This window comes from Prinia subflava, chromosome 4 (genome assembly GCF_021018805.1).
Source record: "Prinia subflava isolate CZ2003 ecotype Zambia chromosome 4, Cam_Psub_1.2, whole genome shotgun sequence".
NCBI classification, from domain to species: domain Eukaryota; kingdom Metazoa; phylum Chordata; class Aves; order Passeriformes; family Cisticolidae; genus Prinia; species Prinia subflava.
Window position 1 is genome coordinate 4,925,953 of NC_086250.1, and position 26,111 is coordinate 4,952,063.

At 41.7% G+C, this 26,111-nt stretch overlaps 2 protein-coding genes across 2 annotated transcripts in view; both read left to right on the forward strand.

The window, feature by feature from the left end:
* The first annotated feature begins 51 nt into the window (after positions 1–51).
* Positions 52–14,175, forward strand: GOLT1B (golgi transport 1B). Its single transcript, XM_063395228.1, has 5 exons — positions 52–208; positions 5,390–5,481; positions 7,186–7,364; positions 10,158–10,239; positions 11,564–14,175. The coding sequence occupies exons 1-5, from the start codon at positions 184–186 to the stop codon at positions 11,600–11,602; spliced, it is 417 nt and encodes a 138-aa protein (XP_063251298.1). The 5' UTR covers positions 52–183; the 3' UTR covers positions 11,603–14,175.
* A 7,820-nt stretch (positions 14,176–21,995) lies between these two features.
* The window catches only part of BCAT1 (branched chain amino acid transaminase 1), a 61,203-nt gene continuing 57,087 nt past the window's right edge, over positions 21,996–26,111 (forward strand). Inside the window, exon 1 of the mRNA XM_063395229.1 lies at positions 21,996–23,056. Within this exon, the coding sequence (XP_063251299.1) occupies positions 22,850–23,056 (207 nt within the window). The 5' untranslated portion in view covers positions 21,996–22,849. The remainder of the gene's footprint in view (positions 23,057–26,111) is intronic.

Here is a 26,111-nt window from a genome sequence, read left to right on the forward strand (position 1 = left end):
GCCAATCAGCGCCGGCCGCGGGCCGTGGGCGGGGCAGCGCGCCCGCGCGGCGATACAAGGCGGTATCCGATTGGCGGCCGGCGTGGCCAATGGGCGGGCGCCTCTCGTGCGGCGGGGTGCGTGTTTCCGGAAGACGTGGCCGCCGCGGGTCCCGCTCGCCCCGGTGCCGCCGCCGCCGCCACCATGATCTCCCTGTCCGACACGCAGAGTAAGCGCTGCCGCCGCCCCCGCCGGGCAGCGGGGAGGGGCCGCCCGCCGCGGGGCTGGGGGCGGCGGGGCACGGGGGGTCCCAGGGTGGCCGGGCCCGCAGCCTTTGTCCGCGGCGGGGCCTCCCGGGAGCGGCCGGGCAGGGTCCGGCTGTGCCCTGGAGACGGGCCGGGGTCGGGCCGGAGCCCGCGGCGGGGTGCGGGCGGACAGGGGCGGGGGGAGCTCTGACGGCCGCATCCCCGCAGTGGAGGGCGCGGCGGCCCCGGTGCGGCGGTGGAAGGGGCGGTGGGATGGAGCGGCGGGGCAGCGCTCGGCAGGGCCCCTCGCCCTGAGGAGAGCTCTGACACCAGCGCGGCCGGCGCTCGCCTGGGGCTGCGAGTGCTCGCTGTGCTGTGCTGTGATCACAGAATGGCCTGGGGGAGAAGGGACCTTAAAGATCGTCTCACTCCAGCCCCTGCCGTGGGCAGGGACACCTTCCACTGTCCCAGGCTGCTCAAAGGCCCATCCAGCCCGGCCTGGGACAATTCCAGGGATGGGGCAGCCACAGCTTCTCTGGACAGCCTGTCCCAGTGCCTGGCTACCCTTACAGGAAAAAAAAAAATCTTCCTTTTACCTAACTAGCGCCTCTCTGGGTTTGTACCCATCGCACTTTGATTGGTCACTATGAATGAATGAAAGCTGAACCGTAAACAAAGTAACACTTAGCTCAACTCTTCCCCTATACCTCCCTCTGGACGTCAGTGGTCTGGACCCACTTAATTATTTAAATAGCTTTACTGTGCTGCTCTTGCTGGTGCCACACCAAACGTCTGCAGGTGACACTGAGGGGGCTTAAAAGTGAGGACAAGACATTGAAGTGGAAAAAAGTAAAAATACTTGTATGTGGCCGTAGTTTTGTTTCCAATGAAGTGGTTGGAAATAGAGATCAAAGAAAGCAAATAAAGAAGTTCTAAGTGTGTCCTGGCAGCCGGGAAGAGCAGTGGGATCCTGGGGTGCTTTGGGAAGTGTGGTCAGCAGGTGAAGGGAGGGGATCCTGTCCCTCTGCTGGGCCCCAGCGAGGCCACACCTGGGGGCTGTGTCCAGTTCTGGGCTCCTCAGTACAGGAGAGACAAGGAGAGGGTCCAGCAGAGGGTCACAGAAATAATGAGGGGTCTGGAGCATCACTGTTATAAGGAGAGACTGTTCAGTCTGGAAAAGACTGAGAGGGGCTCTCATTAGCGCATATAAATATTTCAAATCGGTGCCAAGAGGATGGTGCCAGACTTTTCAGTGGTGCCCAGCTACAGAACAAGGAGCAATGGCCATGAAGTAAAACACAAGGAGTTTAATCTCAACATGAGGAAAGACTTCTTTACACTGAAGGTGGCAGAGCCCTGGAACAGCTGCCCAGGGTGGCATTCCAAACCCACCTGGACACATTCTTTGTCACCTGTTGCAGGTGACCCTGCCTTGGCAATGGGGTTGGATTGGGTGATCTCCAGGATCCTTCCAGCCCTGTCAATTGTGATTCTGTGATAACAGCTTAAGCTGCAAGGCACAGGACAATGACAGGCCTTTGATTTAAATTACCATCTCATGTATGATGCATTTCTGGTATGATTGCCGCAGAAGGAAATGAGTCTGCCTGATAAGCACCACAGCATCAGTTATGAAGGAGGGTGTGAAAAATTTAGAAAAAAAAAAAAGTTAACTAAGTTTGATTGCAGGATACTGAAAATTGAGATATTGGAGAGCCAGTTAAGACCAAGGATGGAGACAGGCAGCAGAGTTCAGCAGCATTCAGGGTCAATGATTTCTTGAGATATTCAGATATTGTGCTGTTACTGGGATGAGTATAACCCTTGGGGTTAGTTTTTAGATTTCTGATTGATTAAACCCTTGTGGGCTTTGCTTTTGCCCTTAACTCCCTGTTTGGAGTATTTGTTGGTCAAAAAAATAAAAATCTCTTCAGAAAGAGATTCACTGTTTTTCTTTTGCTTAATTCCTTATGGCCTTCAGCTATTTCCAGTGCTAAGGCTGTTGGTTTTAACTGTCAGAGACAAGAGTATTAAATAAAATACTCTGACGTTTAGGGGTTTTAAGGTTTTGGAGTTTTTTCAGTTTTTATAAAATTCTGAAGATAGTTCATTGGATATTTTAAAATTCACTGCTGTCTGGAAAAATGCAGAGCCGTAGAGTCACTGGTGGAGAGTGTGATAAATACCTGGAGAGAACCACTGCATCGATTGATGTTTGCAAAATTAATTCTGCATCTGTAGTCTGGAACATAATTTTACATGGTGCATTGAATGGTGTAGTAAACCACCAGTAATTGCAAAAGAATGCACTTAGCTTTTCTAAAAAAAATACTACTAGCAAATAATAGTTATACATTGAATATGAGCTGTATTCATTTTTGTCTTCTAAAAGCCTATAGCACACAACTCCATTTTATTTTGCACTATAGAATGCCTTATAAAAGACTGGGGATGTGCATTGTCTGCCCTAATCTTTCACAAGCAATGTATCTTAATTTTGAATCTTAATATCTACTAAGCTGTTTTAACACGGCGCTGCAGGACTCTTGCACAGCCTATGGAATTTCTGGAGAAACATGGATAAAGGTTTGCTCCCTAATCCAGAATAAATACAACTTGGCTAGTGTGTATTTCTGCATTTCTAGGCATTGATATGTTGTATTTGACTAATGTGGGAAAGCTCTTCTGGCACAGGAGAAAACATTTAAAAATAGTTTTCTCCCTCTATAAATATTTATCGTTTGTTATTGAAAAGATTTTTATACAAGATGCCAGCACTTTTCCTTTTCCTTCCTCTAAGGAGACTAGTGAAATATATTTACAAATTCTGATATAAATCAAGTCAGTAATTCCCTCTGCTGAGATATCAGCACCAGAGAATAATAGTCCTGGACCATTCATCTTATTCCAGCAGTTATTTTGGGATAATGAGAATAATGTTCATTTCTCTTTTTTCCTCTTCACTAACCAGAGAACATGGGTGACTTCTGAGGTGAATCAGAATCCATTGTGGCAGAAATGATTGCAGACACGTTTCGGGTGGTTGGAGAAGTGTCAGGGTGGTGACTGCAGCAGCTGCTGGGAGTTGGCCTCTGCCTCCTTGCCAGATCCATACCTTGGGCTGTGTCTGGGGGAGGAACTAACTTCCCATGACTGCATATTTATCTTGCTGGCAGCTGGTAATTCCTCTGGAGTCCTGCCTCCCAGTGTTTTCCTTCCAGAATACAGATTGTTTCTGCTCTTCTGAAGTAAAGAGTACTGGGGAAAAGGGCAGTTGCAATTGTTGCATTGCCTTCAGCCAGCAGATCATTGAAAATACAATTTGCAATTCCGTTTTTCATTGTGAACGAGTAGGCAGAGTGCCTGTAGTAAATTGATTGTATTGAGTTACTTAGTGCCTTTAATTGTGGGGTGTTAAAATGCTCATAGTAACAGTTTAAAGTGGCAGGCAATACTACAGAACTAGAGCTCTAAGAGCATGTGCTCTGCAGCCCTGGTGAAAGCCAAGCCCTTAGAGAACTTTGGGGAGTGGAATGTTGCTGTAACAAATCTCTCAGCTGTTTTGAAATTTATTTCCAATAACTGCTTGGAAATCCTGAAATAGGCATCATTATCCTCCTTTACTTGCAAGCTCATCAAACAACAGCAAATGACCAACTACATCTACAAAGTGCAGTTAAAATATATTGAGGTAGATCTGGCCAACAGTAGCAGTGAGGGCTGTGATTGTGGGTGTGTTTTTTTGTTTGTTTCAGGACAGGCTATGCAAAACTACTTGGAACTTCAAAATACACATATATACAGGCATAGTATTAGGGTGGGTTTTGCTAAGCTGTTTTTGTGTCCTAGAGGTTTATAAATTGTCTGATCTCAGGGAAAGCAATAATAAATGCATGTGTCTGCAGCCCTGTTGCTGCTGTTCTTGGTTTTTCTCTCCCATTTAGTTTGTGTGAGAGTCAAAGGAAGGAAAGGAAGGCTTTAGAGATTTAAAATTAAAAGCAGGATGTATTTCTAAGAGCAGTCCTCAAGGTATTTTAAAGGCTATTGTCAAATGGTAGTTTTAATCATAGCTTGACATTTCTAGCCAGGTTTGTCATACAAACCTTCCAGCCTCCTCTTGGCTTCCCAGTATTTCTTAAGCATCCTTTGCAGAATTCAAAGTTTTTAGAACTGTTTAGACTGGAAAAAAACTTTAAAGAGCATTGAGTCCAACTGTTAACCCAGCACTACCTACTTTATGATGTAAGCAACCATATTAAGTACAAAAGATATTTTTTTAAAATTGCATATTAACATCGTAAAATGAAACTGCTGTGCAACACTAGCAGTCTAGAGATATTGTATCAATGTGTAATGTAGATCTGCTATTTAATTAATAAAATTAAATATGAGGCATGAAAATTATAATTGAACATTTATCCCTCAATATTTAGTATCTACTAGTTTTGTGAAAACTGGCAATTGTTTGGAGACCCAGGCTAGGATTTGATAGCTGTCAGCACATGTGTAGCTTGGAAAAATCCTGCAGAATTCATCCAAGTTGTGTTCCAGCTTGGGGAGAGTGGCACTGCAAGGTCGTGGGAGATGGAACATGAGGTCTCAGGAAGGGGGAGAGAAGCAGAGTGCCTACATTACTGTGGTAAAGGTAATGGGGCAAGATCTGCAAATCCCAGAGTATGTGAGTTGAAAGAGAAGGATCACAAGGATCCATTCAAGGATCCACAGGGATCAGAGTCCAGCTCCTCAGTGAATGACCCATATGGGAATCAGACCACGACCTTGGTGTTATTTGTACCATGTTCTGGCCAGCTGATCCATTCTGGAAAATGAAGTTTCACTATCTCTACAAAACAATCCTTTTCTCCGTACTAGCAATTAATCAAAAGGGATGTATGTCTTTGCCATATGTATATCCATGATTGCTTTTGGTTGCATTCAGTTTCAGTGTCTAGTTCCAAATACAGACTTTTTTGATAAGCAGCTTCCAAAGATATGTCTGTTGAAGCAATTGGTGTCTACAAGATTAATGATACTTTTACATTCAGGGAAGTTTCCAAATTTAAAATGTCTTTAGACTGGATGTTCTAATTCTTTCCCCAATTTTTATCCATGAGTTTTTCTTGTTACCATATTTTGTTACATGCCTAAATTTGCTTCTTTTTCAGAGATTGGAATGGGACTGACAGGCTTTGGAGTGTTTTTCCTCTTCTTTGGAATGATACTCTTCTTTGACAAAGCCCTTTTGGCTATTGGAAATGTAAGTGCCTTTTCTGTACTGCCTAGAATCAAGTATGTGATCTATTAAAGATAAACTAAAAATAGAACAGTAAGTTATCAATTTGAAGCTGCATGACAAAGATTACTGTGGTGATTTGGTCTAAAGGAGAAGTTGTGCTCAGTGATAGGAGTGAATCATTTTTCCTGCTTGAGGTTAGAACAGCTCACACTAGATGTGAATATCACATTGGGTCAGGCCTGTGGGATGTTGGTAGACAAGAAGCAGCTTGTCCCACAGTTGTTGTGCTGCTGCAAATGTGGTTTTTTGTGATCCTCTAAGATAACTGTCAATTTAAGTAAATATTTGGATAAGAATCATTAAATACATGCTAGCAAATGTAGCTTTGCAATGCTGTATGAGGAAAGAATTATGAATTGCTGACACTTCTGGTTTTAGAAGAGCCAGACCTCTTTCATAAAAGAGACATTCAGCATCTTCAGCTTTTACCAAATCAAAGTTGTCGCTCAAGGCAGCACAGAAAATAAATCCTAGTTCTGGTACATGAAATTTCCAATCCAAATATAAACTGACAGGGTGTTTTCTGCATGTGATAGTCTCTGTGCCTGTGCTGTTCTCAGCTTTGCCAGCCAGCCAAAGCGCAGTCTGTTTGGTAGAGGTTCACCCCCTCTTTTGCTGATGCCTAAAAGTCTGCAGCCAAACAGATCATTCATTCTCAAATACTGAGATTCCCTGAAGGGAAATATAAATTTGTGTATCTGAATTTGGGTGCATCAGTTGAAGTGTTGTTATGAACCATCAAATCAAGTGTGCAGTGGAAGAGTGACAAATGAAATAATGCTTATTTCTTCTTTTCCTAATGTAAGGTGGAAATATGAGATCCTGTTTAGGGAAAATGAAAACATAGGTAGGAAGAGACAATGACAGGCTATGTGGTAACCAAAGATAATGCAAGAAAAGGTACTGTATCCTTGCAGAGAGTTGTTTTTATTAAAAAAAAGTAATATCAGAAAGGGCAGAGGGTTCTAAGAAAGTGATTTATTAAATATCATCCAGAACTTCAACTTGAACAAAACAATCTTTAGTAAAATCTGAGATACTGTTGCTTTCTGAGCAAAAACGTTGCTGAAATAATTCTGAGTCCTGTTGCTGCAGGACACCAGAAATGCTTCTAATTAGCTGGGACTAACACTGTGATAGTGTTCAGTCTATACTGGAACAAATAAAGAGTAAAAAGGCTCTACACAGTAAAAAACAGCTGTTCAGCTTTTTCCTTCTCTGGCTTTGCACTATGAGTAGATCAATAGAAGCTGTTGAAGATGTCAGTGGCACAAACCAGAGGTGCTTTTATTTGTGTTCTTAGTTTTTAGGAACCTTTGCTGTCATTAGAACTAAGCTTCAGCACCATTTGTGGTAAAGGTTGTATGTATGTGACAGGGCAGATACAACTGTTGTCAAAAGCAGGTCTTTTGTCTTGAGTGTGTTTGGCAGAGACCACAAAATATAAATTCTACTTTCAAGCAGCTGAGAGCTACAAGTCCTTTAAGATGTCCCTTACAAAAGAAAATCAATAGTAAATTCATTCTCACCAACTGTCTTTTGCTATCAAAATAAGTTGTGCAAGAAAAGCAGTCTAATTTTGTAAAATATGTATGTGTGTTTACATCCTGTACTTGAGAACATAATTAGTCATTTTCTTTCTTTGCTTTGTTTTGTCTTTTCTAGGTTTTATTTGTGGCTGGTTTGTCCTTTGTTATCGGTTTAGAAAGAACATTTAGATTCTTCTTTCAAAAACACAAAATGAAAGCAACGGGCTTCTTCCTGGGTGGTGTGCTCATAGTTCTCATTGGTTGGCCTCTAATAGGAATGATCCTTGAAATTTATGGGTTCTTCCTATTGTTCAGGTAAGTCTTGTTTGAAAACAACTTTGTGTTAGTTTATCTAGGAATAAATGTATTTGGGTAGTGTTTCTGTGTTGACAGTTGACAAAGCAGCGTCCTTTAAATGTTCCTTTTGGACAGATATATAAAACTGTTTATTTACAAGTTGGTAAGTATTTTTCCAAGACTCAAATCTGCTAATGGTTGTGAGGCATTTACCAAAGTGGCTTTGATAATGTTGATGCCTAACCAAAGAATTGTAAAGCTTCAAAATATGTGGGAGCCCAAATTGTTAACAGTATGAAGTTGAAATATCTCCTCATGGAAAAGGAATACCTGGTACTTTTGTAGGTGTAGAAAAAAGGATTACAGGCGACCTCGCCCCTGATAAGTCATAGCTGTACTAATTAGTAAACAAAAGGGAGAGTCTTGCCCTTAATGAGCTTGTTCTTTTCTTTAACAAATATTTAGTTACTACCATCCTAGGTTTGTAACCTTATTTCATCACTCTGGCAGCCCAGGGAAAAGATCTTTTCTGTCATGTTTCATTACAATTGTGCCTTAGAGTCAGAACTGCTTGTTTGGGTGAGCAGTATCTTGACTAAGGAAAAATGGAAATTCTATTTTTTAACAGCAATCTTGAAACATGTTATAACTTTCACAATGTGTCATTTAAGTTCTTCATAAATGCAACTGTAATAGTGAAAGAATTCGACTTGTTACAACCTGCATAGATATCTATATTTTTTATCTTTATTTCTATGGTTGAAGTGCTATGCTTCCCTACAGAACAAAGCAAAAAAAAGTAGTAAGGGAGGCTTCTGTTTTTTCTTGGACTTCTGTCCAAAAGCAGGCTGTTTCATTAATGGTTATTGATCAAGTTTCAGACCCTGAAGTGTTCAGCAAATGGCTAAATAATACTGTTCCTGTTAATCAAAGTGAAACCATTGTACACATGGAGCTCATTTTGCACTCAGTAAAATTGTATGTTAACCTGCTATTTAGTTCAGATAAAATGCTTATTTTTAAAAACAAATCTGAACTTGGCTCCTACGGGAGACACTGAAGTTTCAGAAAATGAATTTTGTGGGTTTAATGTCTTATTGTTCTACTCTGTGTTACTCTGCACTCTGTCACTGCAAGTGCTCTGATCATCACATCATATCACTGAATACATTGTTACTCCTTGCATGTAGTACTTGGTTTAATCAGCCAGTACAAAGCAAGTAAAATACGTTTCTAACAAAACACCCTCCTTTCAAAAGATCTCAGAAGAGTTATATAAGTTAGTATGTCTAAGCAGGTATGGTTATAGATTATCTAGTGGTGCTTGCAAAGTAAAATAATGTTGAGAGGTTTATAAAAGATCGATAGTTCTCTGTAGGACTATCCCTTAGACTGAAGGGAATCAACAAGGGATGGATAATTCCAGGTGGGAATGTTTATCTGATTTGTTTTAATTTAAAGCATCTGGACACCAGTGGTTTGGATTGAATGATCTTAAATGTCTTTTCCAACCTTGATGATTCCATGATTTTGTGACCATCTTTTCTAGTGCTTATTATTTGATAGAATCCAAATCCCTTGCTACAGTGGCTAGTGACTACTTCAAGCAAAGCTTTTTGTTTTGCTTCAATCTTGCTCAGTTGAACCATCATCCTTTTGTCAGCAACTTCTTCCTTTCTAAAGAAGTTTCAAATGAAGTCTTTCCTCAAGCATCATTTTATCCTGTTCCTCAGGATCCTGCTGCTTGGCTGAAAACTGCCCTGGCTATTATGGGGCAGTTGTTGTAATTTAAGGGGGTTTTGGAACCTTGTTCAGATTACAGCCCTGCAGAACTATGGCTGACAGTATTATCCCTATGTACTGACTATTCCTTATTCTTGGACACAGCAGGTTTTTTAATCTGTTACAAGTGATTTGTGTGCCCTGCCTCATAATTTGCATTATTATAATGAATAATGATCTGGTCTTTATTAAAAAAAAAAAAAAATCTCAGCAATTCCCCTTATTGGTGTGGATATTACCCAGCAATATTTCTTAGCTGTGTGATGAAGAGGATGGTGACTTGTGAAACTTCCCTGTTTGACTGTGGCTGAGGCCTCATTGCACATTAATCCTTATTCCATGCAGGGAATGCCCAACACGAGATCCCTGGGTTGCCACCAGCTGCAGACAGCTGAGCTACTGCCACTGAAAATTTGTTTTTCTGCTGCAGAGATTAAGTGGCAGTGCAGGGGCTACATCATAGCAGCTATGCCAGGCAACATCCCCACGGTTATGATTCAAACCACTTAAATTTGGGAATAAATGAATACACAACTCTGTCATGCTTCATTTTCTTTAGTTAAAGAGGACCATATATGGTTTTACTTACTCAGAACTAACTTCACCTGTTTTGACATTGGGTCTTGAATGTATTTCCTATAATATAAAGAGGAATATTATATTTATATTTTTACATATAAAATATGTATGCTAATTTTGAGAAATTAGTTCTGCTGACAAAGTTGGGTATTCTCGCTTGAGTTATTTTTTGATGAGCTGACTGAGAGTTGCCAGCTATGAAGAAAATTAAATCCATTGAAAAAGAGATAAATTCTTTCCTGATATTCTCCTTTCTCTGATGAATGTGTATTGATATATTTTGTAAATAAGTGTGCTGCTAACAAGTTGCAAGATTTTATGTAATCTTGATTTAAAAATTACCTATTTTTAAAATTTTTACCAAAAAAATGCAATTTTTTTCATGTTATAGCAATATGAGAAAAGCCTAATTATAAAAACTAATAGAGTCTTCTGATGTCTTACCTAAAGGGGGTTCTTTCCTGTGGTGGTTGGCTTTATTAGAAGAGTTCCAGTTCTTGGATATCTCTTGAATTTACCTGGGATAAGCTCGGTAAGTTTGGTGCTTTATGCAACAACTGCAGCATGTTCTGGTTTTTATTCTGCTGATACAGCACTTGTAGGGAAAAGCATCAAAAATAAAGCAAATATAACTTGGGAACAATGACTTCAAACACATTCCTGTACCATACACCTCACATTCATTCCCAGGGAGAGAATTCCAGGTGGAAAAGGAACAAAAGGATGCGTTTGCAGGAGCTGCCCCTGCCCATGGGTAGTGAAGTGGGAAGAGCCCTGCATTGTTACTGGGAATGTTGGGGCTCTTCCTGCTTCACTCTTAGCTCTGGGTGAACAGAAAGGTGAATTCTGCCTCTTCTCCTGTGTGTACAATGAGGAGAACACTGTGGTGCAGTGTTTGGGTGAACTTAGGAGAAGTAGCCTGTAAAAGCAAAGGTTCAATGTTAAGGTGCAGCTTGTATGGTGAACCCAGAAACTCTCAGGATGCATAATCATTCATCAGATATATTTATTAAGGTCCACTGCAGCAGGCTACATGTTTTTATTACTAAGATTTGTATTTTTTTCAAATGGAGTTTTCCATTTTTTTAAACCAAATGGCCGGGGATTTGAAGACAGCTAAAAGAAAAATGCTAATCTAGGGTGTTTCAGTCAACTGCTTTTACTGTGCTATTTTTGTATTTATTTTAACACAAGCAAATGTAATACTAGTTTTGAAAGCAACAGTTTTAATAGCTACTACTAAAAATTAATAGTGGGAATAACTTAAATGCATACAGGCTGTTTTTTAAAAATAAGTGTTCCAGATCATCTGTTCCAGTCTCGCAGTTAGGCCAAGTTGTGGCTCATAATTCATGATCAATTGAATGTTTCATTTGTCAATTGATCTTATTCATACTTAATTTGATCATAACGGGGTTAAATCTTGTTTTTAAAAGATAATTGTTAATGTTTTATTCAAAGCCTACGTAGGCTCAGAAGAGAATCCACAGTAATGGTCAGTTGAAATATCTTCCTTGGTCTACTAATGCATGTGTGGCTGAGACTGTATTGTTTTGTTTTAACCATTAAGCTGGCAGTGTTATCTGCATTCTTCTATTTCCTTTCTCATTCTGTTGCATCTTCATGTTGCACTGTTAATGTCTACATGAGAGAAACATGTTATGCAGAAACACAATTGCAATTGTAAGAATTTTGGTTTTCACAAACCTTTATAAACCATGAGATCTCGGTGAGTACTACCTGACTCTCATTTCCAGTCGCATACTAACTGTGCAAGTAGCAAGCACTATTTGAGAGTAACTTCTCTGTACATAAATGTCATCAACTTAAAAACCTTTTTGTCTCCTTTTCCACAGCTTGTAGATAAAGTTGGAGAAAGCAACAACATGGTATAATGACGAGAGGGTGGAAGACTGATCTAAACTTTTACTGTATTATTTATAAAATCCCTTTGAAGAACACTCAGCACAAAGATTAAGTTGTGTACAAAGGAAAAAGCTTGTTACATTCTTTACATAACAGTTTAATTTAAAATGTATAGTCAACAATATACATTAGAAAAGAAGCTCAGCAAGTATGCTTCTAGGAAAGTAACTCCAGAGTTTGGGAAGGAAACTGAAGAGGGGAAACTCATGGAATAACCCATGTTACAACTGTTCAAGACTATTTTTGTTGGTTTTGGAAAACATGCTAGAGGCAATGAACCCTTGTGGAATTAATGGTGCCTGTTCTTTACCTCCTTATTTTGAAGGTGCAGTAAAGCAAACAGGCCTACATTTTTAAGGGTGACCCAAATTTACCCAACCCTCTGCTTGCTATCCTCAGAGTGCAAAAAAATCAAACAGGAAACTTCTTGTGTAACAAGAGATGCATCTTTGCATGAAGGTTAAGATGACTGTTCATCTATAAGTGTATTATGACAATAAAAAAGGAAACCCTACACAGTTCTGTTGTAAACATTTTTGTAAATACGTGGCTGAGATACAGCATTGTTATCTTAATGTTTCAAAGCCAAATGTTAGTTGATTGTATTTGCCTTCTGTTTCAGAATATGCAAAAGGTCAATCTTTAATAACTTTGGTCTTAAGTGTTGGTTCTGAACATGTAGAGCTCAGTGGGGACTCTGGAAGCTGACCTGCAGTCCTTGCAGGTTGTTCTTGAGCCATGTTACATGTGCATCCTGATGAGAATGTAGCCCCTTGCCACTAACATGGAAACTTTGTGAAATAATGCTTAGTTCACAAAAAACTGCATTAGGTTGAGGTGCTGATGTGAACCCTGTGACATGTAACTTATCAGAATTTGGAGCTTTGTTTTTAAACTGTTTGAAACTAAGCTTTCTTTGTTTACTCTGGAACTACAAATTGACTTTTATTTTTTACGGTAATAAAATGGAAACCTAAAGTTCTGTGTATGTGAATCTCTGGGGAGAAAACGGAGTGACTGGGGCTAACTAAAGATCAAGTGCCAATATCCACGTGTTTGTAACTTGTTACTGGGTTATCTGGTTATTTTCCAACAACTCTTGGTTACAGCAACAGTTGCTTTATTGTTACAGAGGATTCTAACCTGGAATAAGTGTCCCCTCCTAATGCACGGGTCGCATTTCTGTTTTTGTTGCAATGTTAAACGTTGTGCACTTTCAATAGTCTTAGTTACAGTGTCCTCACCTAACAAACCATGCTTGTTCAGTGAATTGTGTTTGTGGAGGCAGGGGGGGTTTCTGTTGTGTTTCACTTTCTTTTCCCTTTCATGTAATCCTGAGACAATTATCCAGTGTAGTATTGAAAGTAGTTCTGTAGCTTAAAGGTCTAGTGACTGGGGGGTTTTTGTTGTGGTTTTTTTTTTTAATTATTATTATTTTCTTTATTAGGCAGTTAAAATTGGAATTTTCCGAAGTTGCAAGTTATTAAAAAATCCTCACATACCAACTCTTGTGAAAGTTGCTCTGAAGTTGATTTGTATAAAACATGGGGTTTTTTCATTGCAAGTGTATCAATAGCCACAATCTACTATTGTCAAGATTTAATTTGCTTCCTTCTAAAACAGGCACAAATGATTCAGAAAAAAAAATCCAACCTGTTATTTTACAATTAATAATATCTGAAAAATCAGTGGGTTTATTTTATAAATGACCAAAAAGTGCTTGATGGCATGTTCATTACAGTTTAGAGACAGGAGTAAATATGACTTGTGGGCTCTACCTCAAGAGATCAACCATTTTAGATAACCCAATTTTAACTGCTCCTGTAGCTCTGGTGTGTGTTACAATGACTAGAGAATACCACTACAGCAGCTTAGCCACCTCATTTGATGTGGTAGGGCACTAGTCTGTGCTGTGGGAACCAAGGTCTGTCTAAAGCAGACAGTATCATCATTTACCTTAGAAAGTTTTTGTTCTTCTGTCTTGAAAAATAATGTGATGGAAAAGGTGGATTGCACCCCATGGCTGTGGATCTCTGGCTGCAGCAACTTGCTGGGTAAGCTGAAGTACCTTCATCAACAAGAAAGCTGAGGATGTTTTTTGGAGGTGGTTAATGTGTTGCTGTGGATGATCTTTTGCCTCTGTGAAAAGCTGGGGTATAGGCAATTCATCTCATTTATATTTAATTCATTGTTTTAAATCAAAAGTCAATTTTTTGTCACATGTGAACTGTTGTGAAAAGCATCTGAGGGAACAGAATTGTATATTGAATTTAGCATAGTCCATCCCTCAAGGTAACGTTGTCTTTGGGATGGTTTTGCCAAGATAAATGTGGGTGGCAGCAAAGGTCAAAACAACTTAGCCTTAAAGTGTTTCTGTCCTTGTAAAAATATCTCTAACAGAAACATGCTTGGAATGTTTCCCCTTTTAAATGTAATTTATAATTGCTGCTTTAAAACTCGTAAGGATGGATCTTATTCTGAGCAAATGAATACTGTAAATATCCTTGTCATACCTTGAATAAATGGGTACCTTTTTCTATGATTTGTCTTTGTGTCTTTGTGTGCACATTTAAGAAAGTCTGTTGACAAGTTTTCCTTTCCAGAGGGTCAGGAGTACAAGCTGTTACTGCTTGGCTGTCCTACACTGTTATGACTTTTACAGCAAATCTTAAATGGAAAGGTTTCCTCCCTTTTTTACAATAAACCTTTTACATTAGCATCCCTCTAGTTTTTCAAGTTCCAGTTTCAGACACTGCACAACAAAATAGGAAATTTTAGTTACATGGGAAACTGCCTCCTTTTTTTCTCTGAGGAAATAACTCTGAAACTTCAGGAGAAAAAGAGCAAGTGTCTAGATCTTGGTTCAAGGATATGAGCATGAGTTCCCTGTGTCCTAAAAAGTGGCCTGATAAGCAGGTTTACCATTCCATGCTGCTCTACAAGCTTGTGGCTCATTGTTGAGGATTTTCACAGAGCCAAGAGAGCACCAAAGCTTTTAACGGGTTGTTGAGGTGTTATGTTGGTGCTATGTCCCAGTTGGTGCCTTAAAAATTTAATTTGACCGAAGTTGCTTGTATAGTAAGAATTCTAAAGAACTAGCACTTCCTAATTTGAAAGGGAAAAAAAAAAACCTACAGCAATGTGTGGTTACTTTTGTTAAACTAGGAGAGGTATAATTTTAATCTGTATGTAGCTCATGGCCAGTTACTTTCAGTGACTAGTTGCCATTCATTAACCAGAAATACTTTGGCTTTGTTACTGCTCACAGTGTGGCACCATGTGCAGTTTAGAGTCTGTCAAAAGCAGTGTAAAGAAAGGAACCTTGTCCCTGTGGCAGATGTCAAAATGAAGGTTTTATGGGATTACTTTAAATTGTTTGCTCACCAGATTTCAAGGCACAGACTCATCTACTTGTTGCCTTTCTAGACCACTGATTATGAGTCAGGCTGGAGAGTAGAGTCCATATCCCTAAACCAAATGTCTGTGTCTGAGCTGTCTCCTCAGAGGTCACTGCTAGACTTGGACTCCTGTCTCTGCTTCTCTGGCTGCCACAGCAGAGGCTCCCTTTGGCTGCTCTACCCTTCAGACTGCCAGTACCAGCTGTGACATCACTGCCATGTCATTACCAGACTGATTTACCAGCAGAACTTGGCCCTTGTGGCCCATTTGTTCTGAGCTCTGCCCCTCTAGTATTGATCTTGGCACATTAAAGCATCTCTTAGAAGACTTGGATGTCATGCTCAGCCCAACAAAGAGATTGTGCAGCTGCTGTAATCCCTTGCCAACCCTAATTCACCACAATTATATGCTAAAGCATCCTGCTCAAACATATAACAATTTACAGAAAAATGACATGGCTACTGTGGGGTAATTTGGTGTGGAATTCATTATCTCAAATGAAGCATTATGACTGATAACCTGGGATATGGAGCAGCATCTATTTATAGGAATGCATTTATGTGTTGGTAACCAGTCATTAATGGTAGTTTAATTAACATTTTACCTGCTGAGGTAGTGCATTCCCAGGAACGTTTTTGCCAAAAAGCATCAGTGCTGCTGTATGCTTTCTAGCAGACACTGAGTACTCCTTTTCTGGGGAATGTGGTGGATCTCCTATAGAAATATATAAGTTTGGGGTATCTTTTTGCTCACAGAAGCATTGGATTCATAGCTGGGCACCACAGGACATGGTTGGTGCTCCTGCAGTCAGCAGGAGGAGCCACGAGGAAGCAAAATTCCCAGGGCAGGAGGGGCCTGGGGGGTCACCAGCTCCCTGGGAGCACCAGCATGGAGCCCCATGCAAAACCTGGGCATCACCAAGTGGAGATGTTTCATTCCCAAGGGCAAAACATACCTTTAATCATCTTCAGTCAGCCCCAGCGCACGCTAACAACTCCGACAGGAGCAACCCCGACTCCTGTTGCTGCTAAGTGGGACCTGGAAAACAGCTTCAAATTTCCTGACTGGTTTTTTTTGCACTTCTTTCTGAAGTCTTTTTAGGCTTGGTTTAATTTAGACCAGGGAACCGCAGTGTAGCTTTAGAGCACAAAGAGGACGTTGAGCTTTTTATAGAGCGCCGTCAGAGCTGAAACGCTGCACGTCAGCCCCTCTCTGGGCTGGCAGGGTTTGAAGCAGCTGAGCTGTACTCAGGAGGTTGGGAAAGCAGGCTCTCCACTCCAGCACAGCCCAGCTGCCTCACTGCCTCCTTTTCTCCAGGCACTCCAAAGCTATTCCAGTAACATCGGAGGAATCAAGATTTCACATTGATTCCTACAATTTAATTCTGCTGGTTTGAAATAAAAGGCTTTTTTGGACCCAAATGTTTTACACCCCCAAATCCACACACCCATTGAGTCAGTCTTTAAATATTGATTTTCTGTTTATAATGAAACCAAGCATTGAATCTTCCAGATGCTCCAGCTGAGTGGCTTTTACCATTAACTGTCAAACTTCCTGATCCAAAGAAGGGTAACAAAGCTGGTGAAGGGTCTGGAGCACAAGTCCTATGAGGAGCAGCTGAGGGATGTGAGGGTGTTTAACCTGCAGAAAAGGAGGCTCAGGGAAGACCTTATCACCCTCTACAAGTCCCTGACTGGAAGGTGCAGGCAGATGGGAGTCGGGCTCTGCTCCCAGGCAAGCAGCAATAGGACAAGAGGAAACGGCCTCGAGCCACCCCAGAGCAGGGTTAGGTTCAACATAAGCAGAATTTCTTCACAGAAAGATTAATTAGACACTGGAATGGGCTACCAAGGAAGACGGTGGAGTCACCACCCCTGGAGATATTTAAAACAAGTGTGGATGTGGCACTCAGGGATGTGGTTTAGTGGTGGGCTTGGATGTCTTGGGTAATGGTTGGACTCAATAACCTTAAAGCTCCTTTCCCACCTAAATAGTCCTATTGTTCTATGACTTGAGGGGAGATTTATCCTCCACTTGCTTCTTTCCCCCTCAACTGCACAAAGCATTGAATGTTTCCTCACTCTCACTTTTCTACCAGGTTTTAAGGAGGGCTGAATGGGAGACAAAGAAGCAACTTTGGGAGCAACACCGGATGGGGAAAATGTGCTAGCAAGGAATCCTGGTGCTCTCTTTAGAAGGTGAATGAGGGGGTTGATTTTGATGAGAGCTCAAGATTCACAAGACCCAGGTGCTGAACCTGAAATAGGGGTGGGTTAAGGCCCTGCTGCCCACCCTGTGCCTCCTCCACGCCTACCTCTGGAGCACCTAAACTCCTTTAAAAGCCTTTTGAAGGCTGTGCTCTGATGAAGATGAGACTTGAAGGGAACTTGTCCCATTCCAACCGGGCTGGGAGCCGGCAGCACTGGGGCGAGGCAGGTGCAGCCACCCAGAACCTTCTGGAAGAGCCCTGGCAGAGGTGAGGTGAGTAGCTGGAAATCAGAAGGCTGGAAGAAATGTTGAAAACAAACTCTGTTCTCGCTTAGTTCCCGGAGCTCGATGTTTCCTTGCCTCCCCGTGCAGAAATAAATGACACATTCACAAAGGGCTTGTTTAGGAGGAATGCGTGAAATGCTGTTTCCCTCAGAGGGTGGGAACCGGGGAGGGGGGAGATGTGTTTATTTGGTTCCAATTTACCTCACGCATGCAGGCCTTTTCCTTTCAGCCTTTTTCTCAGCGTTTCCCTGGTTGTCAGATGTTGTGTAGCTGCCTTCCCTTTTATCTCCTCTCCCGACTCTTGGTTTGTGATGTTTCTTTCTGTGAGGATAATTGTGCAGCCCGTGCTCTTTGTGAGGGCGCCAGCTGAGGCGCTTTCCGCCCTTCAGCATCTCCGGCAATCGCTGGGCTCTTTATCTGGGATTTTACACCCAGATCGCTCTGCTAAAGGGCTCCAGAGCAGAGCCCGCACACAGCGGGGCTGGCATGGACAAGGAGGTGAGAAAACAGCACCGGGAGAAGGTGCTGCAGCGAAAAGATCTTGCTGATCTGAAACCCACATCCCCCCCACTCGAGCCCTTCCACAAGGAGACAGAGCACGGTGCTTTCATCTTCCTGTTTCTGCAAACAATCCTTTCTCCTCCTTTCCCAAAAGAGGAACAGTAATTGCAGCCATCAGCTTCTCCTATCATTGTTGTAGTTCCAAATGAAAGAATTTTACAGAATTTAAAGAATTACTAGGTTGGAAGAGACCTCCAAGATCATCAAGTGCAACTCATGACCAGTCTTCAAAGGACCTCTCCTTCCCCAAAATAAAAACAATTCTAAAAATCATCCCACCCTAACATTTTGTACATATCTGAACACATATAGGTCTATAATTACATAACACTTTATACATACATGTAATAATTACATAATACCTTTTCTGTTAGGAAATTTCTACAGCACCAACCTGATTCTTAATCAAAGGTTTGTCTTTCCCTCACTTTAAAAGCTTTCCACAACTGTTCCCACATCTGCAAGGCAGCTACATGGAAATCTCGTACTCCAACTACCTTCTTCATCATTCTTAAGAGTTTTAGTTTTGTGGTTGAAATCAGATACAGGTTTTCCCTGAAGAATATTGTAGATGAAAGTTGGTGTTTCCCTATTTTAAATATTTGTGCCAATGCACTTACATGCAGTCATAGAAACTATGCAAAATGTAGTTTTAGTAAAAAAGCTAATGTAGAAGTAAAGTAGTTCACAAAGATCAAACCACTGCATTCTGGTATTTCTGGAAGAGATACAATTATTTTTTTCAAATAAGCTTTGGAACACATCTGGAAAGGGCTTATATTACAAAGAGCTTTGAAAGTTTTAAAAGATCAGGATCAAACTGAAGAACAGACTTTGTCTAAATGATACCATTTGATTGAATCAAATGTGGTTTCTCCATATTTTTCTACAGAAGTTTTCATGCCATTTCAGAAGAAAAAAGAAAATCCCAGAATCCCAACTTTCTGTTCTATGGAAAACCTGGTTTCTACCAAGGTTTCTACCTTCTCCCTAAGCTATTGAAAGAATACAACCAGGATTGTAGAGGAAACCTTGGAAAGCGTATCAAGAAGGGTTTCTGCTCTTTATTCTTATAGAACTACAAGGTTCCTCTTTCAATACTTCCCGTTTGGCTTTATATCATACTGCCTTTTGATTTCCACAACAGTAGTTCCTCATATTTCGGTGGCTTAAAGGTGAATTTATTCAGGTCTGGTTTGGCAAATGTATGTGACTCAAATTCTTCACCTTGTGAATCCCTACAAGTTGTGGAAACACTTTGGACTTGGAGCATATAAATTACCTTATTCTCTCATATGTGTGAAAAATTTACTCATTAAAACTTCTAAAGTTTAACAGTGCTGTCAAGCATTCACAGAATTCTTGGTGTTAATGGAAAAACTAGTGTTGAAATGAATAATGTTTTATGAAAATTAAACATTCAGAGTGTAGAAAATGTAATTTTTTTATTGGATGGATCAATGCAGCAGATGGATCATTAGAGGCAAAGATCTAATGTCCTTTGCCTTGTCACTTCTGGAGGGTTACATAAAGAGCTGTAACTAGACTGAGGTAATGTAAGCTATCCCTGCAAAAATACATCTGTATGGCACATTTACTAATGGCAACTTCAGCTTTGGGGATGTTGCAGCAAGACATAACTTTTAAAATAAGTTCTCCAGCTTCTCTGAGTTGTAGTCTTCTTTTTCTGACTTTTACTGAAAGCTCAGGGCCAACTTGGCCCTGAATAAAAGCAAAATATCAATACAAAGATCTCTCTTTTTTTTTTTTTTTTTCTGACATATCCTAGATATGTAACAAATGGTAGTTTGGTTTTGCACTAATCCTCTGTAGTTCAGATAATATTTCTTCTTTCCCTTTTGTTCTCCTATTCCTTAGTTTTGCCCAGGCCATGGATTCTGCTCTGTACCTCAGTAGTTGGCAGCAGTTTAAGGATAACTTGAAATGCATCTCTATGGTGGAGCATGTTGCAGAGAATTCAGGTAAAAGGCTGATTGTTCAGGCTGGTAAACTGAGCTGTGGAAACAGTCAAATTGCCCTCAAACAGGGGTTTGTTTTTGCGGTGTTTTTTGGGTTTGGTTTTTTTTTTCTTTTTTTTTTTCTCTTCTTTTTTTGTTGTTGTTGGGGGGTTTTGTTGTTTTGTTGGGGTTTTTTTTGTTTTTTTGGGGGTTTGGGGTTTTTTTGTTTGGTTGGTTGGTTGGTTTTTTTGGGTTTTTTTGGTTTTTTTGTAGAGGGATTCAGGCTACTGAAGAGAGTCTGGAGAAAATGTACAACCTGTAACAAGAAATGCTAAAAGATATATAGATAAATATGCCATTGAGATATGGCATATTTATCCATATATAAATATGGATAAATTTATATATCCATATATAAACTTACTCAGCATGACTTTTCTGCAAGTAAATCTTGACCTGTAAACTCTATAAACTCCTTCAAAGGAAGTATAAGTCCAATGGACACAATCAAATTGGATTTCCAAAGCAGTTGACAAAGTGTCTTAGCAAAGGCTCATAGAAAAGAAAGGTGCTTTTATGGTTGCTCTCTTTAATTTGGTAAGAGATAAACAGAAGAGAGAGTCTGTGATTGAGAGAAGGGGAAATTGAGGAAAACAGAGAAAGGACAAAGTTTGCTGATGAGATTTAAAGCCTTTAGGGTAAGGGTGTTAAAACAATTCAGCCAAACTATGGCTGTGTGCAGCAGGACCTTATGAAACTGTCTAAACAGCTGTAAAAATAACATATGATTATGTCTGTGAGTATAAAATTATGCACACAGCAAAAAAAACCAGCTAAATTTATATAAATGGGTGGGTTATGAATAAAGTGTTGCCTTTCAGCAGAGAAATCTTACAATTAAGTAGTTCAGAAATAGATTGGTTTACTTTAGTGCTAGTGAACAGTTCAAATAGTAAACAGAACTTATAATGAAAAGAAATAGAGGAGAGGAAAAAGGTAAATTAAAATTAAGTATGATGACTTTATTTTTGAGAGTGTTGTGTAGTTCATGTCCCCATCCTAAATCAAGGATGATCAAGGTTATTGAACTGTTTTATTGTAAACAAAAAAGATTAGAACTCCTCATCTGGAGAAAGGAGATGGCTGACAGAGGATTCAACAGTTGCCTGTAAAATCACAAATTACATACAGGGTGTAAAATGCTCTTCATTTGTGTTTACAGTCTCTCAGTATCAGAAAAATATAGAATGATGTGAAATCTTCAAAATAAAGCAGAATTATGAGTTTTTCCACAGAACAGAACTAAACTGTGGAACTGATGAGCACAAGACCTGACAGGTATCAAATTTTATGTAGGTTCAAGGAACAAATTAATAGAACAAAAAGCCATGAGGAGCTATTAAGCCTAGAGAATTCATCTTTCAGGAAGTTGATACAAACCCTTTGAGGATAAGAGTGTATAGTGGAAAGAGTAAATGGAGCAAAGTGCTTATTCTCTTTTTGAAACTCCTCTGCGGGTGTTATTATAGTGCACTGCCAGTGAGAGGATATTGAATTAAACTGGACCCTTGGCCTGACAGCCTGCCTGTTCCTGTGTTGTGGCTGTAACCTGGAGATAACTCGTTGTGAATGGATTTATTTTTCTCTCATGAGCACTGGGTAGCACTGCCCTGATCATGAGCTGCCTGAAGCCTCTTTGCTGCTTTCTCTGCCTCCTGTTTTTTGCTCCATCTTTCTCCTCTCCCAAGCAGCTGTTGAAACATCATCATTCATGTGAACTTGAATTTTGGGCAGTGCTGCTTACCTGTGTTCTTTTAGAAACCAAAATGCTTGTAAATCCACTAAACAGCAGATCTTACCTGGCTGAAGAGCAGCAGGAACAAAAATCTACTTACGTAACCGATTTCTGGCACTGTAAAACAGAGAATAATTCATGTACATGGTGCAAAGCAGAACTTGGCACTTCTGACAGCTGCACTGAGATGAAACGACTTCTACAACAACTCTAAAGGAGATCAGAAGGGGAAAACCTACGAAAACATTAGTAAAGGAAGAAAAGACTTAAACGTAAAATCACTTGGGATGAAAGTAAGCACTTTGTGAACATCACAGTGGCATTTTCTTTGAAAAAATTGTGGGTTTTTTTTTTTTTTTTTCCTTTTGTATTAGTTTTACAGGCACGGGTAGAAGCAACACAGTGGACAGACACGCTGCTGTATTTATTCCTTTGTCTTCGGGTGCTGGTGAGCTGCCTGCCAGGTACCAGAACTGGGAGGTGAGGCAGGAGCGGTGGCTCACAGCGCTGTGTAGGTACACACCAGACCTTCAGCACGGACTGGGGGCACGGGGGAGCACGGAAACATCTGGCAGCCCCACTAATTCCCGATAAAACGCGTCGTATGCCCCCCTCCTGTGTTGGGTGGCAATGCTGGGCACTGAGAACCAGCCGCGCTCGGCGGCGTGGCGAGGGTAAACAGGGAAGAGCTGGTGATGGCAGGGATAACTGTGAGGTGTCGGTGTGTCAGCCGAGCGAGACAGAGGAAATGACTCAGAAAACCATGAGCTGCTTAACGCTGGCTGAGGAGCACGCGTCGCCCTCGGTTTGAATTACAGCACAAGCACCGAATTGTCTTCCCTCGGCCGGCGTGCATGCCCATCTCAGAGCCGGGGTGACCCTGCCCTGCAGCAGAGGTGCGGGCGGGGGTCCGGCCGAGGCTCCCGCGGGCGGGGGAGCGGCGGGGCGGGGCGGCCCCGGCCCCTCGCAGAGCTCCCCAGCGCCCGCCGTGCGCGCCGCCCTCGCCGCTGATGCAATCCGAGCCCGGCAGCGCCAGTCCGAGCGGCAGCAGCCCCGGCACCGCCAGTCCCAGCAGCAGCAGCCCCGGCAGTCCCAGCAGCAGCAGCCCCAGCCGGCCCCCATCCCGCGCTTCGCCGCTGTGTCCGCCCCCGGAGCTCGGCTCCATCCCGCCCAGAGCCCGGCAGGAACATCAGCCCTTGCCTGGCAGCATGATCAAGGTAAGGGGAGCGCGTTCCCTGCCCAGATCCGCTCGTGCATCCTTCCGGCAGCAGAAGGGCTGCTCCTTGGCAAATCGGGAAGAGATTTTAGTGCCACGATTTATTGTGCTTTCTGCGGGGATTTCTGTCCCCGACGGATTTGTTGTTTGATATCCAGGGGCAGATTGTGTGTGATTTTACTTCTTTCATTGCAGACAGCATGTGTGGAAAAGAAGTAATTCTGTAGAAAAGAAATAATGAGGGAGGATGGCGACGGGGGAAGGGAAGGTGTATCATTTCCTTTGGAGTGAATTTCTTGTTTATGGAACTCTCAATGATTAAAAAAACCCGCACAAAACTAACCAAAAAACGACAAACCAAAAGCCGGCAAAGGTTATGGTCTCCTGGCAGAGATATCAAGCCTTTTTATGCCTGTGAGTTTGTTAAAGCTCTTATGTCTGCCCTTGTACTAAAATAGACAGTGGGTAAACCCCAGTAACATGTGCTTAGAGGTTTCGAGCAATTTCAGAAGTAACTTTAAATCGTGGAAGAGGAGTTGTCGGTAACAAACACAAACGTGGCAGATGAGCATCTGTGGGCACTGCCCTTTATAAATGTCATGTTTATGTTCTTCAGCTTAGTGACCTGATCTGGGGATTAAACAGAAGTCTTCCTGGTCAAGGCAAAGGGCATGGAGTTAAGCACGGGTGCTTTTCAGTTAGACCAAGGGAACATCACGGCCACGTCCCACCCTGTGGAGCAGGTGCAGCAATGCCTGGGTTTTGAGGAGGGCTGTGCTGGGAACTGCACAGCTGCGGTCTGATGCCAAAGTTAACAGCTGAGGAAAACCGCGGCGGAGTTATTTGCTTTCCTTGGGTCACTTGAGCAGAGGGAGTACAGGCACAGCAGGGATGTGACTGGCAGGTGTCTCCCCAGCTCCTCTCTGCTGCTGTGGCAAGTGTTCCTCACACCCAGCTGTCCCCTGGGTGGCTCTGGCAGTGCTGCAGTTGCTGCTGGTGGTAGCAGGGCTAGGATGGAGGAACCTTGGGATGCTGCCATAGCCCTGCTTGCCCTCTCTGCAGCTGGAGAGCAGCAGACCAGCCATGGCAGAAAACTGGTCTGAAACTACTCAGGGAAAACACCCAAGAGCTCCCCAGCCCCAGTGCTCAGAGACAGAATGGAGCATCTCAAGGAAGGGGCAGCCTGTGGTGTTTTATATCACTTTTGATGCACCTGTGGTGTGTGGAGGAAAGAGGGCAGGGCTCTGGTTTCCAGGGTGTCCTCCAGCACCTGTCAGGAATCCTCTGGGATGGCCTTACAAAAAAAACGAGTAACAGGGAAACCACAGACCTACCAACCTGTCTGCTCAAAGCATCACTGACTTCTCATTGGATTCTTCTCACCTGCACAAACCCGACCTTCACATGGTCTTTTTTATGTATATTTGTCTTTTCACATATAAGACATGGAAGGAAGCAATAGCCACAGCATAAAAGGACACTCCTGCCTCTTGGAAGTGATGTGGCCTTGGGCAAGCCAGCGCTGTCTGAGCCCTTTACCCTTTACTTGCCTCATCTGCTCAGACTGTCAGCTCTCCAGGGTTCTTGCTGTCACTGTGTGTTTGCAGAGCATTTATCAAAGGTGCAGAAAATTACAACATATTACCATACTTATGTAAAACCTGATACATTTATAAATAACCTAATCAACAGCATTATTCCACCTCCTTGCTCCTTCCTCTCTCCCTTCATGGTTTCCTGTGTTTAGTCACAACCCTCCATTTTTCCTTGAACTATTTCCAGCTCAGCCACAACCCTCCCTTTCTGTCCTGTTTAAAGTAATGTATAAAAAATGGATTGCGCCTCCAGTTTCTGCAGTCTCTGCCTTGTCCACCTAATGCACTGATTGTTACTGACAGGCCTAGCACTTGTGTGTGATCCAGTGGATATGCTGATTTTTTCCCATGGAAATTGAGCCCTGAAATATGCTGCAAAACCATAGGTAAAAGAGAAGATTGCAAAGTCATGAGGTAGCTTTAATGCAACTGATATCTTGTTAAAATAGTCTATATTCTTTGTTTAATTAGATGAAAATAATTCAGAATGATTTCATTAGTCATTAATTTATCTCTGGGTGGATAATGTTATGAAAGGAGATACATCAGTTAATTAACTGTGTAAACACTCAGGTGCTATGCATTTCATTTTAAAACAAATTAGGAGATGCAGGCATGGTAAAGAAATGGAACAGACATTTTCATTGCTTCCCTGTGTTATGCCATTTTCTTAAATGAATAATCATAGCTGACTGTATAATGCTGAAAATTGCCCGTAGCTTTGAGGGCAGGACCTTCAGTGTCAGAATGAAGGAGCCAAGCAGCAGATTCTCTCTGTAAAATGTGCACCATCAGCTTCTTAGGCCACAGATGTGAGGGCTGGCACGTCCTTGTCACCACGGTGACACATCGTGTTCTCTGCTGCTGGAGGAGCCCAGCAGGCAGCCCTGTGAGTTCAAGGCACTCTGCACTGATTGTGGCTTTTGATAATGAATTGTGGCTACCCACATGCAACGATGGCTGTAGTGGAGAGATTAAATGCCCAAACTTCATCTTAAAAGTCTGACTTTAGCTGGTAGTTGAGCATAAATCAAAGTTCTATGTGATCCTCATATGTTACGTTTGTAGTCACTTCCATGCTTGCACCTTGGTGCCTCCCCTTCTAACATAGGATATAGTGAATGGGTGGCCTCATTTACCTTGGAAACAACCTCATTATTTTATGGCTTTATACATTAAAGGTAAAATTACATCATAAAATAGAGCACCTGTTGCAGAAGGGCAATTTAGGAAGTATTACCATATGCTGTTGCAGAGGAAAATCCAGTGTTGTGCTTATGGAAAGCACCCTTTGGTGTGTGCATCAGAGCAACCAGAACTTAGCATGAGAATAGCTGAAGCTATCTTAAAAAATGATCAACAGGTTTTACCCATCTGGGGGGGTTTTTTGTGCATCTTGGCCCACAGTTTATTACTAGTTTTGCAAACTAATGTCATAGTACCATTCCAACAGAGTTACTT